The sequence below is a fragment of the Parasteatoda tepidariorum genome, chromosome 6, assembly GCF_982258835.1.
Source record: "Parasteatoda tepidariorum strain Cologne lab strain chromosome 6, Ptep-v5.0, whole genome shotgun sequence".
NCBI lineage: Eukaryota > Metazoa > Arthropoda > Arachnida > Araneae > Theridiidae > Parasteatoda > Parasteatoda tepidariorum.
In genome coordinates, this window is record NC_141760.1 from 68,511,945 (window position 1) to 68,525,730 (window position 13,786).

At 33.1% G+C, this 13,786-nt stretch overlaps 1 protein-coding gene across 1 annotated transcript; it reads right to left on the reverse strand.

Moving 5' to 3' along the window:
• Window positions 1-7,428: 7,428 nt before the first annotated feature.
• LOC147808098 (uncharacterized) lies at window positions 7,429-7,944 on the reverse strand. The gene has a single exon (XM_087166869.1). The coding sequence runs from the start codon at window positions 7,942-7,944 to the stop codon at window positions 7,429-7,431; it is 516 nt and encodes a 171-aa protein (XP_087022995.1).
• Between the last annotated feature and the right edge of the window lie 5,842 nt (window positions 7,945-13,786).

Genomic DNA, 13,786 nt, shown 5'->3' on the forward strand with positions numbered 1-13,786 from the left:
AAATAGATTTCTGATGTATTTAACGCATTGTTTACTATTTTATTATTCGGTGAAAAATGTTATATACTAGTTAAAAACCTATTCTTTGTACGAATTGAATTATAGTAAATAATCAACAAATTGGTTCTGCTCAACAATACAGAACTATAGAAGCATACCAACACAATTAATTAAGTAACAATTATTTTATTCATTTCTGTATGCTCGTCCGGATGGTTTTAACAAAACATGATTCTAGAAGTTCATCTCATTAAAATACAGATTAATTATAATCTATACCATTTGACTTAATTCTAATTCTGGAGGTAAGTTCCAGACAATAAAAATAATCAAAAAATTTTTCCGGTACCTAATCATTTTGATAAGCCGTAAGTACCTATTTTCATAGTGCCTGTATAATAGATATCTTGGTATAAATGCTAGATTCTACTAAAAGCATCAATTAACGTAATATCAGTAGTAATTATTACCGTAATTGATTTGAGTAATTAATATAGCAATACTTTATTTTTCTCCTATCCAAATAAGAGTTTGTTTTCCATTACTTAAGCCTTTTAGAAAGAAAAAAATATTTCAGTATGTATATAGTATATATATCTATTATAAAAATTAACTAAGGATTGTCAGCGTCAGAAAAATTATAGCACTTCCTCACGGTTCTCATATACGAAGAAGCAAATTTTCCCGCTAATTTAGCTTTTTATTACACTTCAATTTTATTTTTAACGTCAATTTTCAATCATAAAAAAATAATTGATTGTAATTCTCGAAATTAAAAGTAACAACACTAATATTTTATAGTCATTTTTGACGAATTGACACGGATACTTATTTCGAAGGCCGTAAAGAATTGTCAAATTATTATTGTCGTCAGTGATACTTAATAAAATATGGTATTAATACCACTGATATAGCTCTTATATAAGTGTCGTGGTAATGGGAAACTTTAAGGCGAAGACAGATGAGTAAAAGTTAGTGTGGAATTCGTTTTAAAAATAATATGGAATTGATAAGTAACCTAGAATGACCATACCAATCCTTCATGACGACTAACACTCAACCTTTATTTGCCTCTGTTTTGCATATTCCGGAGTTTGGCCTCATACTATAAGTTAAAAGTAACAATATAAATTAAGAGTTCATCTAACAAAATTTGAAATTAAATATACATGCAATATCATTTAAACTGTGGCTACCAATGATGCGGTAGGTTTCTCTTTCGAATTTATTTGGTCAACTTACCTAGAGTGATTAATATCATTTTATCTTAGCATAGTTTAGCCGAATGCAGATTTTGTGAAATTAATTGTACATTCCTATTCTAATTAAATGCTCTGATTAAATCGAACTTAAGTAAAATAAATCTCTTCGATTCTCCCAACGTGTGAAAAACTATGTATTTGCATATCAAGAGTATTGATTGAAGCTAGAGGCAGCGTTTATGTGCTCTTTAATATGAATAAAATTTAATGTGCTTTGTCTGTTCAAGAATTGTGTTCCTTCTTAGTGAATGCATGAACAAGAAATCTTAATCCTTTGTATTACTCATAAGAGAAGTAAATGGAAATTTCATTAAGTTCAATAAATTTAAAATAAGCAATTAATTTTGAAGGATTTTTTAATATTAAATATAGAAAAGCAGTTTTGGTTTAGCGGTTGTTTTACATTTACTGCATTGTATTATTACATTTAACTCCATTTTCTAAAACCTTTTAAAGTTAGACATATTAGCAAAATCATAGATTATAAAAATTTAAGTGGCAAACGAAAAACATAAGTTGAAATATTAAATGGAAATCTTAAAAAAAATTTTTTTTGGAATAGTGTAAACAACATAATATTGAGATAAAACTTTCATGTTGTCATTCGATTTTAAATTCAATTCTATTTATTACTCAATTCCGAGTTATCTTTTGTACAATCGATTTCATAAATGTTTTTTATCATATTATGTTTCTCAAAAATATTCATCATCGGATGAAGATTCATATAGGTAGAATGAAATCACAACTCGCTCCAAACTAATAAACTTAAACTGTAATTTTACAATACATTTATTTCCTTTTAGCTAAAAAATCTTAAATGTAGAAAATAGTTAAACTTTAAAATATTAATGTTATGCCTAAATGATGGTCTTCAGTTATTTTATTTAACCACTATTATAACGTTTTTTCAATACCAATATCAACGCAAACATAGTAATGATTCATTTTTATTTTTTTCTATTAAGCATTTATCTTTATCTGTATTTATTTCATCATTTACATCGCTCTTTTTGGTTCTTATATCAGCATCAATTAAGTAAAATAATTTATTAGTCCCTTTAAATATATTTACAAGCAGTATTAGTTATAATTATAATCTTGTTAAACTGTTCTTCTAGCCGGTCTGTTCCATTTCTTTGAAACCAAATGTCTAAATTTTTATTTATTTTTATCTAAGTTTAGGTCCGGTAAAGGCAAACTGCAGTTCTTGAGCAGCGCAAGCTATAGGGTTAAAGTGGTCATCTACCAATGAGGTTTTATGGTTTCGAATTCTCGTGATTGCTGGTCGATAAAAATTCCGCACGCTGCCTCCACCGACCAAAGTGCTGACGTAAAATGTACTCAGTATTAGATGGATCCCGGATTGAGTTCCCTTGGCTTCAGGCTAACCGTGGAAGATCTTCGTGGTTTCATCTCCATGTAACTTAAATGGGGAGTAGTTCCATAAAAATTTCTCCCAATACTTCAACCAGGGTTCAATTTTCTTCTTGAAAAAGGTATAGCCCCCTTGAGCCAAAATGAAAATACTTTTTTGAGTTATTATAAAATTGAAGACAGCTGACGAGAAACTAAACTTCATTGAACAAAAAAAAAGTAATTGAAAAAAAAGTACCTTTGTGTTTAAGTAATAAGCAATTTTAATAACATAATGGTTATAATAAATAAATATAACAGGAAAAAAATCTTTTACTAGCATCAATTTCGTACTCCATTCTATTATTTAATCGAAAGTGATATTTTAATTCTTAGATACTTTTTAGAAATATGAAATAAATAACTAACTAAAAACGAAGAAAAATAGATAAAAGAGATTCCTCTTAAATGGAAAAAAAATATGCCAAACTACTGGTGGTTAGAAAAATGAAATATCTTCGATTTTTTTTATCTTTTATAAAATGATCAAAACAAATAAAAAAAATAAGTAAATAGATTTATGAAGAAGTACAAAAGAAGTTCCAAGAAAATCAATCAGTATATATAAAAATACTTTTGTTCCTTTAAATTGAAAAAAAAACGAAACACTTTTGTATTTCCCAAGGATATCTGTTTTAATTAAAAATCTTTCTTCTTGTTTTTGTAATAAAATCCTTCTTTTTAATTTTGTTTTAAATGGGAGTTATTCCTTTCTTATTTAAATTTAAATGGAACAAATTTTGTGCATTAAAAAAAAGGATTTTTTCATGAATATTTAAAAGCAAAAGATAAAAAGAAAAGATCATTCCGTAAAAGGATTTAATTAACTACAAAACATTGGAGTCTAAATCACCAGTGAAATGCTTCTAACACATAATTCAAAAATCAATAAAAACACTTTTCCTTTTTTTACAACAATGTACAACTACTTAAGAAATAAATTTCGTCACTTTTCCATCTTTTATGAACTCACTTTGTTAATAAGTTATAAAAAATTATAGTCGCGCATAAATATTTCGAATTTGAATAAAAAATCCATTTAAATTTCTTTTATGAAATTTTATTTAGTTTGTATTTTATAAGAACTCTACAATTTTTTTCGCACAACAATCCCTATCTATATTAGAAATTTTTCAAAAAAGTTTATGCAGCGTTTGTTTAAAAAAACTAGTTCAAAACTAATTTAAAAAAAAAAAAACTTAAATGCTCTTTTTCTAAGTAGTAGACGGGTCATGGGTTAGAGTCTCTTTGCCATCAGACTAATTGTGGGAAGTTTCCACGGTTTTCCTGTCTGTGCAACGCAAATGCAAGTCAGATTCCATTAAAAATGTCTTCCTGGAAGTCAAATTTCTCCCAATACTTGACCCAAGAGTTACCTTGTCTTCTGGATTGGTTCATAATTGCAAGGGTTCAGATTAGTAATCTTAAACTCAAAATTTGGGTAGGTAGTTCATCGACGGTAATAAAAAAAATAGAAAGTTACAATATGCACACACGGAACTGTCCGAAAAATAAAGATATTAGAGTTGTTTTCTTCACTTGGGAAAACATCGCATAAGTTTGAATATTCTTCTACTCAAATCATTCAACACTGCTCATCATTTTCCCACCATAAGTTTTGATAATCAAGTCATATTTTGAAAGATTTTTATAATTTCGATAATGGCCTTTCTACTATCCTATACTTTCTCAATGCTTGAAAATCAGTTCCGATTGAATTTCCACATTTTACCACCTGTGGTCCTAGCTTATCCAGATTCACCTTTTCTGATATCTCAGTCATTTAATTATCTTGTTTAATATTGTGCTCCGACTGATTAAACCAAATTGCGCATACTGGTTTCGTTACCTGTCTACTGTCATTTGGTGTTGACAGTGAGAGAAGTTCTTGTTTATAGAACTGATACTGTAACTAGTATCTTTCTATAACTTTATTTCTGCAAACTATTTTAATTTTTGCAATAATAGCACAAAGTATATCAGATAACCTCATTTTGACTTCACCAGCTGCATAAAATATTAACTGATTTCGCTTTTCTCTCCTATCTTGATTTATTTATCCGAAATTATGTTTCAAATTCTCTTAGCCACATGAAACAGTTTAATTTGGTCGATAAGCTAAGAATGGACTACGCGAGATTAAATCAGAAATTTAATCTCGTGCACGCCATTTAAATATAATGGAAAAATACACAAGATATGCTACCAGATTGCTCTTTGGACATACCGCTTGGCGTACATACCACGAACAATTAATTTTAAATGAGCCATGATGATGCTTTGAGCTTGAAGCTTCAATTAATTTTAATTTTTTAGGAAAATTATTTAAATTGGTATACTATATTATTGAGAAATCATTGCTTTCATGTCTTGTATGTTACAGACATATATATATATATATATATATATATATATATATATATATATATATATATATATATATATATATATATATATATATATATATATATATATATTTCTGAAATTAAGTATTTTTTGATAAAAAATGGCATTTATTTTGTGTGTTTGAGTTTTCTAAGACAATAAATATAGATGTAAATATAGTGCATTTAGATAAATCATTTATTTAGAATATGTTTTTATCATGACGTAGAATTAAAGAATTTTTTTTGTGAACTCGTATTAACGGTTGACACTATTGAAAAATGCTTCTTAAAGAGTTACCTTAAATTATAACCGAGTGCATGAAAGTTACATTATTTAAAAAAATACACCTTATACTACATACTGGCGTAGTGCTAAGCCCGTATCCTTTCATCAATTTTGCGTAAGAAGTGGATAACTATCAGAATATTTAGACTCTCTGGCTTTTATTTCTCTACTTGTAGACATCAATTTACACTTAACTAATTTTCCATTAAAACGATGATTACATTTAAAGTTTCAGAAGTGTTACATAAATAATAAATATTTGTAGGATTTTTTATAGTTTTACCAAATATTTTTTTTTTACTTTTAAATATACCAAACGCAAAGAGATTCAGTGGAGTAACAAAAAAGCAAAGCATAAACTTTAAAGCTAATTTTTACAAATTCACAAAGTAATCAATTAACTCTTCACTTTTTAAAGTTTTATTACAATCAACTTGGTTCATAATGCATAAAAACATATTGTACATATATTTCATGTTCTATATTACGCAATTTATAATAGGAATTTTTTTTTCTCCCTTCTTAATAATAAATTAAATCTCTGTGATTTATTTGAATTGCTTTCGTCTGAGATCATTTACTATAAATTACAATAGAACCATTTATTTTTAATATAAGGAATTAAAACTAATATAAAATTTTTAAAAAAACATCAATCACATTAGCGCTTAGAGAAAACATATGTATTAAATAGTACAGTCAACCTTACTCCTTTTGAAATTCATACGGGTTTTGATTTAAATTTCTTGCATTGTAAACATCACTTTTTTCACGTTTATAGACACGTGTTTCATGTAGCCATTGTTAATTGCTGTGGAGACGTAAACATTTTATTAAGAAGGCAATAAATCATCGCAAAAATAGGTATAAAAACATTAGTTATTCTCTACACAAATATTTATTATATTTACTTTCATTGGATGTAGTATTGTTTTGTAGTTAAAAATTTGTATTCCCTTTAGAAGAATTTTCGTAATTTAGCTTCACTGTCGTAAACAGATAAAATATTGTGTTTTAAAATTGTGAAAATTTATACATTTATGCTAAATTTTGGAATATTTTAATATTTCTTTAGTTTTAATAGTTTCGTTCATCAAAATTTAAAATTTAAATATGAAGTATCTTTTGAAAGGATTTTGTTCAATGAAATTTAATTTATTAAATTGAGATTAATTAATTGTATTACTTAATTTTCTGATTTAATGGAGAAAAAAATAATACATTCCGAAATTATGATTATTTTCGAAAATGAGTAGCCTTTCTATTTTATTTCATAGTTAGATTTTATATCTACCTAGCTGTACCCTGCCTTCTTTGCAACGCTTTCAGTTTGAATTTTAATTTTGTATTTAAGGATGTAAGTGAGATTTGTGATTACAATTTGAAATGAGATGTTGTAACGGCTCATGTAAAGCAGCAATTATTATTGGGAGCAATTATTTATTGGTGAGGGCTTATTATCTTTGTTCTATTACCACCCTGCTGTAACGGACCCCGATGGAAAGAGACCACCCGCGTGTTTGCCGTGCGTGGAGACCCGTGTCCCTGGAAATGAGAATCCTGGCAGTTGAGGGGCTTGAATTGAATTGAATGTAGGGTTTACTGGCACAAGGTCCACAAAAGGACATGCTGCGCCAAACATGCGATTTTAAAACGAATCAAAGGTAAACTCATCCTACTATTTTTCTTACTAGATTTTTACACAACATACCAAGAGTATTCGAAAGTGATAATATCAATTAAATATAAATACTATAAAACCAGATGAAACAGGATGAAACGTGAATAAAATCAGATAAAAGTGTAAACAGGATAAAACAGTTATATACAGTATAAAATACCAATTGCGCGTAGAAACGCCAAAATGTTAGGGTGATGGATGTCTCCTAACAAATCCTCCAGCGATAAAATATAACTACCAAAAAAGGTAAGACGATAAAAGTTAAAACATGGGCAAATAGTTAAAATATGTTTAATAGAGAGTAAAACATTACAAGAGTCGCACTGAGGAGGCGGTTCTTCAAACAGTAAATGTAAATGTGTCAAACGAGTGTGGCCGATTCGGAAACGGGTTAGCTTAACATCTGCGTGACGAAGACGTAATAATATACGTAAGACGTAAAGGGGTAATATCTGGTTTAACTGAGTGCAATTTGTTATTAATTTTTAGGTCCCACTGTTGCTGCCAGAGGGATGTGATAAACTGCCGTATGTGGCGTTTCATGTCTGATAAAGGTACGGATAGGAAAGGTAAAACAGTGGTGGCAGATCGTGCAGCCAAATCAGCAAAGTCGTTTCCTGGGATACCGACGTGACTTGGTACACAGCAGAATAAAATATCAAAACCTTTATTGTGGAGAGTAATCAGTAAATGGTTAATAAAACACAAAATTGGATGACTGTCACTGCGAAAATTTCCTAATTGGCACAAGACGCTCATACTGTCAGAGTATATACAATACTTACGCGTAGAGAGCGTGGAAATCTGCCGGAGTGCAAATAAAATGGCAACAGCTTCAGCAGTGAAGACGGAACAAATATGTGGGATTTTGTAGCTATAAGTATCACCAGCGATGAGGCAGTTGAGGGGCATCCTGGTACCCCAATACACTGCTTTGACCCAAGCTTCAGGCAAACGGGGGGTGCATACAGGGCTAAAGAGAATAGAAGGGCTAGTTCACTCCGCTCTTAGAGCTGAAGCTACAATTTCCCTCCTCATGACGTCACTGTGTCCACAGATCTCGGAGATCGCAAGCAAAGATATTATGATAACTTTGCATCTTTCTCTTTGTAAAAATAAGTTAGACTTTTTCTGGTTATTAGCCTTCAAACTTTACGTAATTAACACATTATTTCCGTTCATAAACATAGTTCAAAAAAAACTTTATTGGTTATTATATTAAAAAAAATGCCATTTTAAACTTATAAAAATGTTTTGCTAGTTGGTGAAAATGACACGATAAATACTTTATTTTAAAAAGTTCAGTTTTAACTTTAACTATTAAGAAAAATGAAGGCATATATCGACACTTTTTTTATCTACATATTCTTTTATAACGATAAGTTAAGTTAAATTTAGAATCCCGGATTTTAAAATATGTCGTTAATAGCAATTTGTTCATACTTAATCATTAGGAAACATCAACCTTAAACGCTAATTACTGAAGCAAAATAATAATTTAGGTTCATAATGACATTAGAAATTTTACAATTGTTTATAGACATTTAAATTTACGATGATATAATTTATAGATATTTAAATTGAAGAGAATATAATTTTTAAAAAAAAATCATAAATATTTAGAATAACTACATTAAAAAATATGTTATGAAATTAGGAGAATTTCAACTATATACTATATATTTTATTTATACTTTTTATTTACATTTTAATTTTCTTTGACTTTATCCATTTTTTAATTCTTTTCACCTGCCTTTCTTTATGAAGTAACGAGGCGGTTTCTATTTAGATAATGAATTTTTATAAAAGTTCTTTACGACAGAATAAACGTATTGCTGTTTTATATTAACTGTGTCATTTCGGAATCCATTCTTTACATAGTTGTTAATTTACTTTAGGGAACACGCGAAAAATTATACTTTTTCCTTTTGTTTTCGTATCAGAATTTTTGCAAGTTGCAATCGCGCAAACTGGTATTTCGATAATAGTTTTAAATTCTTGTAAATTCACTGCAAAAACTGAGGAAAGTCATTATAGAAAATAACAAATGTCTTAGAATATCTCGCAAAAAGAAATGATCCAATATTAGTTAGAGCTAGTAAGGCCAAACGCTCCGTTCTTGAAGTAAAAGTGCGAGCTTTGCGCCAAAGTGACGTCACTAGAGTGACGTCGGAGGATCGGCGCGGCGAGAGATACTTCAAAGGAGTGAACCAGCCCTTCTATTCTCTTTAGCCCTGGGGTGCATATACCCCTGTGTGCATCAATCGGTCAGTCACGAACGTCATCTGAAGGCTAGGGTCAAGTCTGGGATCACTTACTTGGCACCTCGTTATAGGTGGAGGCTGCTTCAGGGGTGACTGTTGGGCTTATAGCTATCGGTTAGCATCGATGTTAAGTAACGTATTAGTATCAGAACCAATCTGTTACTAGCATCCCCTTAGTTGGACTCTGTATTGCGTCTATGTAATGTAGATGTAAAGTTTACTCCCCTCCGAATCGGCCAGACTCGACTCACCCATCTTCATCTGTTGCTTGGAGAGCCTCTTCCCAATTGCGACACTTTTAACGTTTTACTTACGCTTGATCGCATTTTAACTAAGTGTCCCTGTTTTAAGAAACGACATATTACCTTTTTATAGCACTTTGAATATGAAGGATTTTGTTAGGTGAAAACAATCATCATAACATTTACGCATTTCTGCGAGCTATTGGTATTTTATATTGTATATAGCTGGTTTTATCTGATTTTATTCATTCTTATTTATTATCCACTCACCTTTCTATCTTATATGAATACTCCTTTTATTGGATTTTATTGACTTAAAAATATATTTGCCTCGTTATTGACGGCTTTATTACCTTGACGCATTTTATAAAAATAAAATTGTATTATTACATTTTAAGCTTCATTAACGTACTGTTTGGCGCAGCATATCCACTTTTGGATCTTGTGTCATTAGACTCTACATTCACTCAATCAATTATCAATTAGTTGGAGGGTGGTGCCGCTGGTAGTCGAAGTGTTTGAAATTTTCTATGGCCGAAAATGCTGCGGGGGGTTGAATTTTGCACACCATAGCAAAAACAGCGGAACACCTTTAGCACCATTTGAACACGCTCGGTATTTCTTGATGGCTTTGAAAAATCCCACGGTAACTAATACGTCATTCAGTGTCTCCATTTTTGATACTTAAGGCTCTTCTTTCTCTTCTAGGAGGAATAGCCTCAGTTAAAATTACGTTCGGATGACTTGTTAGTCCAAGTCTCATCTGAAAAACAAGCTACTACTCTCTCTACCTGTGCAACCATATGCTCGTTCTCAGTTAAAGTTACTACTCATAAAATTCTAAGCACCTCTTGAGGTGTTATATCACAGTCAGAATTTGTCAACGACACTGAAAGAAAATATTACAGGAATTGCGCGACCATCAACACGTTGTTGCTGTTAGAAGAATCGGGCTTCGTCGAGATGGTCAACTTATCTCGACGAAGCATCTTACTCTTACAATTGTCACTCCAAAATTTCGATCATGGTGCATTTTTCAGGAAGTGCCCAAAATGGTCCCAGGAAAAAGAGATTCAGTCTGTAAAAGATTTGCGAAACATGATTTTAAATGAAGCTCGCCGAATCGTCACTGCTCATACACGTCGTCCGGGTGTGTCATATTCCGCGGATGCTAAGACATCTTATTGTTCTGTCAGTACGCAAGGAGATAAGAGATACTCTCTTCGCTTTCCTAACAACCAAAGCACCAGGTTCAAACGAGCTAAATTTTATGATTTGGAGGCGCGTATTCGATGACGATCCGCTCATACTGACCAAATGGATCAATAAATGTGTAACTTTGAATCAACTTCCAAATAACCTCTAATCATCCACCATGGTTTACTTTGCCAAACCTTCCAAAGAACCTACCCCCTGAGGGGGTTTACCTTCTTTAGGTAAATACAGGGAGTCACGCCCCGGGGTGCCCTAGTGATCTGTCCTCCCTTCCGTTTCCTCTCCCTTTTCTCCTACTTTCTCCATTCTCTTCCCCCTTGTCGTGGTTGCCGAATTTACTGGTAAGGGCTTTTTGTCTGTGTTCGATTACCACCCTGTTGTATCGAACCCAGATGGGAAGAGACCACCCGCGTGTTTGCCGTGCGTGGAGACCCGTGTCCCTGGAAAAGGGGATCCTGGCAGTTGAGGGGCATCTTGGTACCCCAATACACTGCTTTGACCCGTGCTTCAGGTAAACGGGAGGTGCATATTGGCCTGTATGCATCAACCGGCTAGCCACGAACGTCATCTGTTGGTCAAGGTCAAGCCTGCGGTTACTTACTGGGCACCTCGTTAAGGGTGGAGGCTGCTTCAGGAGTGACTCGCGGGCGTATAACTATCAGTCAGCATCGGTGTTTAAGTAGCTGATTGGTGTCAGAGCCAATCTTTTATTTGCATCCCCTTTGTTGGACTCCGTGGTGGGTGGTGCCGTTGGTAGTTGAAATGGTTGAAAATCTTTTATGGCTGAAAGTAGTAAGGTGTTCAGTTCCGCACACCATAGCAAAAACAGCGGAACAACCCCTTTACCATATGATTACGCTCGATACTACATAATTAAATTAACGAATCCTGAAGTACCAAATACTTCATTCACTAAAGTCTCTCCCTTCTTGATTCACAAGGCCCTAATTTCCGTTTTAGGAGAGGTAGCCTCTGTGAAAAAACTACGCTCCGGTGACCTGTTGATACAAATTGTATCGCAACAGCAAGCCACCTTGTTAGAAACTTGTACAACCATGTGCTCATTTGCAGTCGATGTTACACCTCATAAATCACTCAACACCTGTCGAGGTGTAATATCAGAGACGGAGTTCATAAATGATTCGGAGGAAATGCTCACAGAAGAATTGAAAGATCAAAATGTCATTGCTGTCCGTAGAATAAGAATTCGCAGGGATGGAAAACTCATCCCTACGAAACACCTTATTCTTACTTTCAACATACCTAATTTACCATCTTCACTTAAGCTTGCTTGGCATAACTGCCCGGTAAGACCTTATGTCCCAAACCCTTTGAGATGCTTCCAATGTCAAAGGTTTGGGCACTCGAAAACATCTTGTCGAGGTAAACCTGTCTGCTCTCGTTGTTCTGGTACCGACCATGAAGACAATTCCTGTGAGTTGACACCCCTATGCATTAATTGCAAGGGAGCTCATGCAGCCTATTCCAGGACTTGTCCCAAATGGTGCCAGGAGAAATAGATACAATCTGTTAAAGTCTTACAGAATTTAAGTTTTGATGAAGCCCGTAGAATAGTTACCGCTCGTACTCCACGTCCAGGTGTGTCCTATTCCGCGGCAGCTAAGACCTCATATTGCTCTGTTAGTACACAAACAGATACCTTACCAATAACTACCCAACAACAAACCAAACAGAAACTTCAATTCAACTTCTCTGGACCATCCATATCCCGCAGACCAGTTTCTAAATCTCCTCATCCGAAAACATCTCGCATCTCATCACCTGTAAAATCTCTTCCTGCTCTTAAGCAGCGTTCGAGTATAAAACTGCCACCTAGTATGAAACCTGGCATAACAAAAAAGAAAAAAGACCCTAAATTTTCATTTCAGTCCGCTTCTGAAGTTTCACAAAGAATGGACGTTGCTCTGGCGTTACATTCATCGGATGATGAATCAATTTTTGATGACCCACCGATGGACGTCTCGTCTAAACCAAAACCTAAAATAAAAAGATAATGACAATATCCATTATCTCATGGAATTGTCGTAGCGTACGTAATAAGATCTCTGACATCAGAGATATTGTCTCTAAATATCATCCTTCATGTTTTGCTCTTCAAGAGACACATTTAAGATCATCTGACAATCTTACCTTGCGTAACTATGTCTGCCATCGCAGTGATTCCGTCTTTGGTAATCGAGCTAATGGTGGTGTTGCGCTTTTAACTTCGACATATTTCCCGTCAACTTACCTTTCATTGTCAACTTCATTACAGGTCGTAGCCGTTCAAATTCATATTGATATCTCCATTGCAATCTGCTCTGTATATTTACCTCCAAATGATCCAGTTTCTCAACACGAGTTAAACATTTTGATGAATCAATTGCCCAAGCCTTTCATTTTACTTGGAGATTTTAATGGTCATAACGTACTGTGGGGTAGTCCCGACACAAATGCTCGAGGGCATCAAGTTGAAACACTCCTCGAGGACCATAATCTTTGTCTACTGGACCAAGGTGAGGACACTTATTTTCATGCAGCAACTCAGACCTTTCACTGCATTGATCTGGCTTTATGTTCACCTTCACTTTTACCTTTCACACAATTTTCAGTCGATGATGATCTTCATAACAGTGATCATTTTCCTATCATTGTTACATAATCATCTACTTTTATTATTACTCCCAGACCATCAGTTTTCATATATCATCGGGCGGATTGGAATCTTTTCACACAACTTGCTGAAATAAAAAATGATATGGATTCAAATGACAATATTGAAACTGTTGTTGAGACAGTAACATCAATAATAATCAATGCAGCAGATGCTAGTATTCCAAAAACATCCAATTCTATTCCACGTCATCGGAAGCCTTGGTGGAATACAGAATGCTCTAAGACTCACAAAAAACAGCAAAAACAATGGAACTATTTCCGTCGTTATCCAACAACTGATAACCTTGTGGCTTTTAAACGGGCTAGAGCCCTTGCTCGCAAGGTTCGGCGCCAAAGTCAGAAAGACTCTTGGTCACG

Coding starts and splice junctions, on each gene's coding strand:
- LOC147808098 (XM_087166869.1), bottom strand. CDS start 7,944: ATGCCCCTCAACTGCCTCATCGCTGGTGATACTTATAGCTACAAAATC.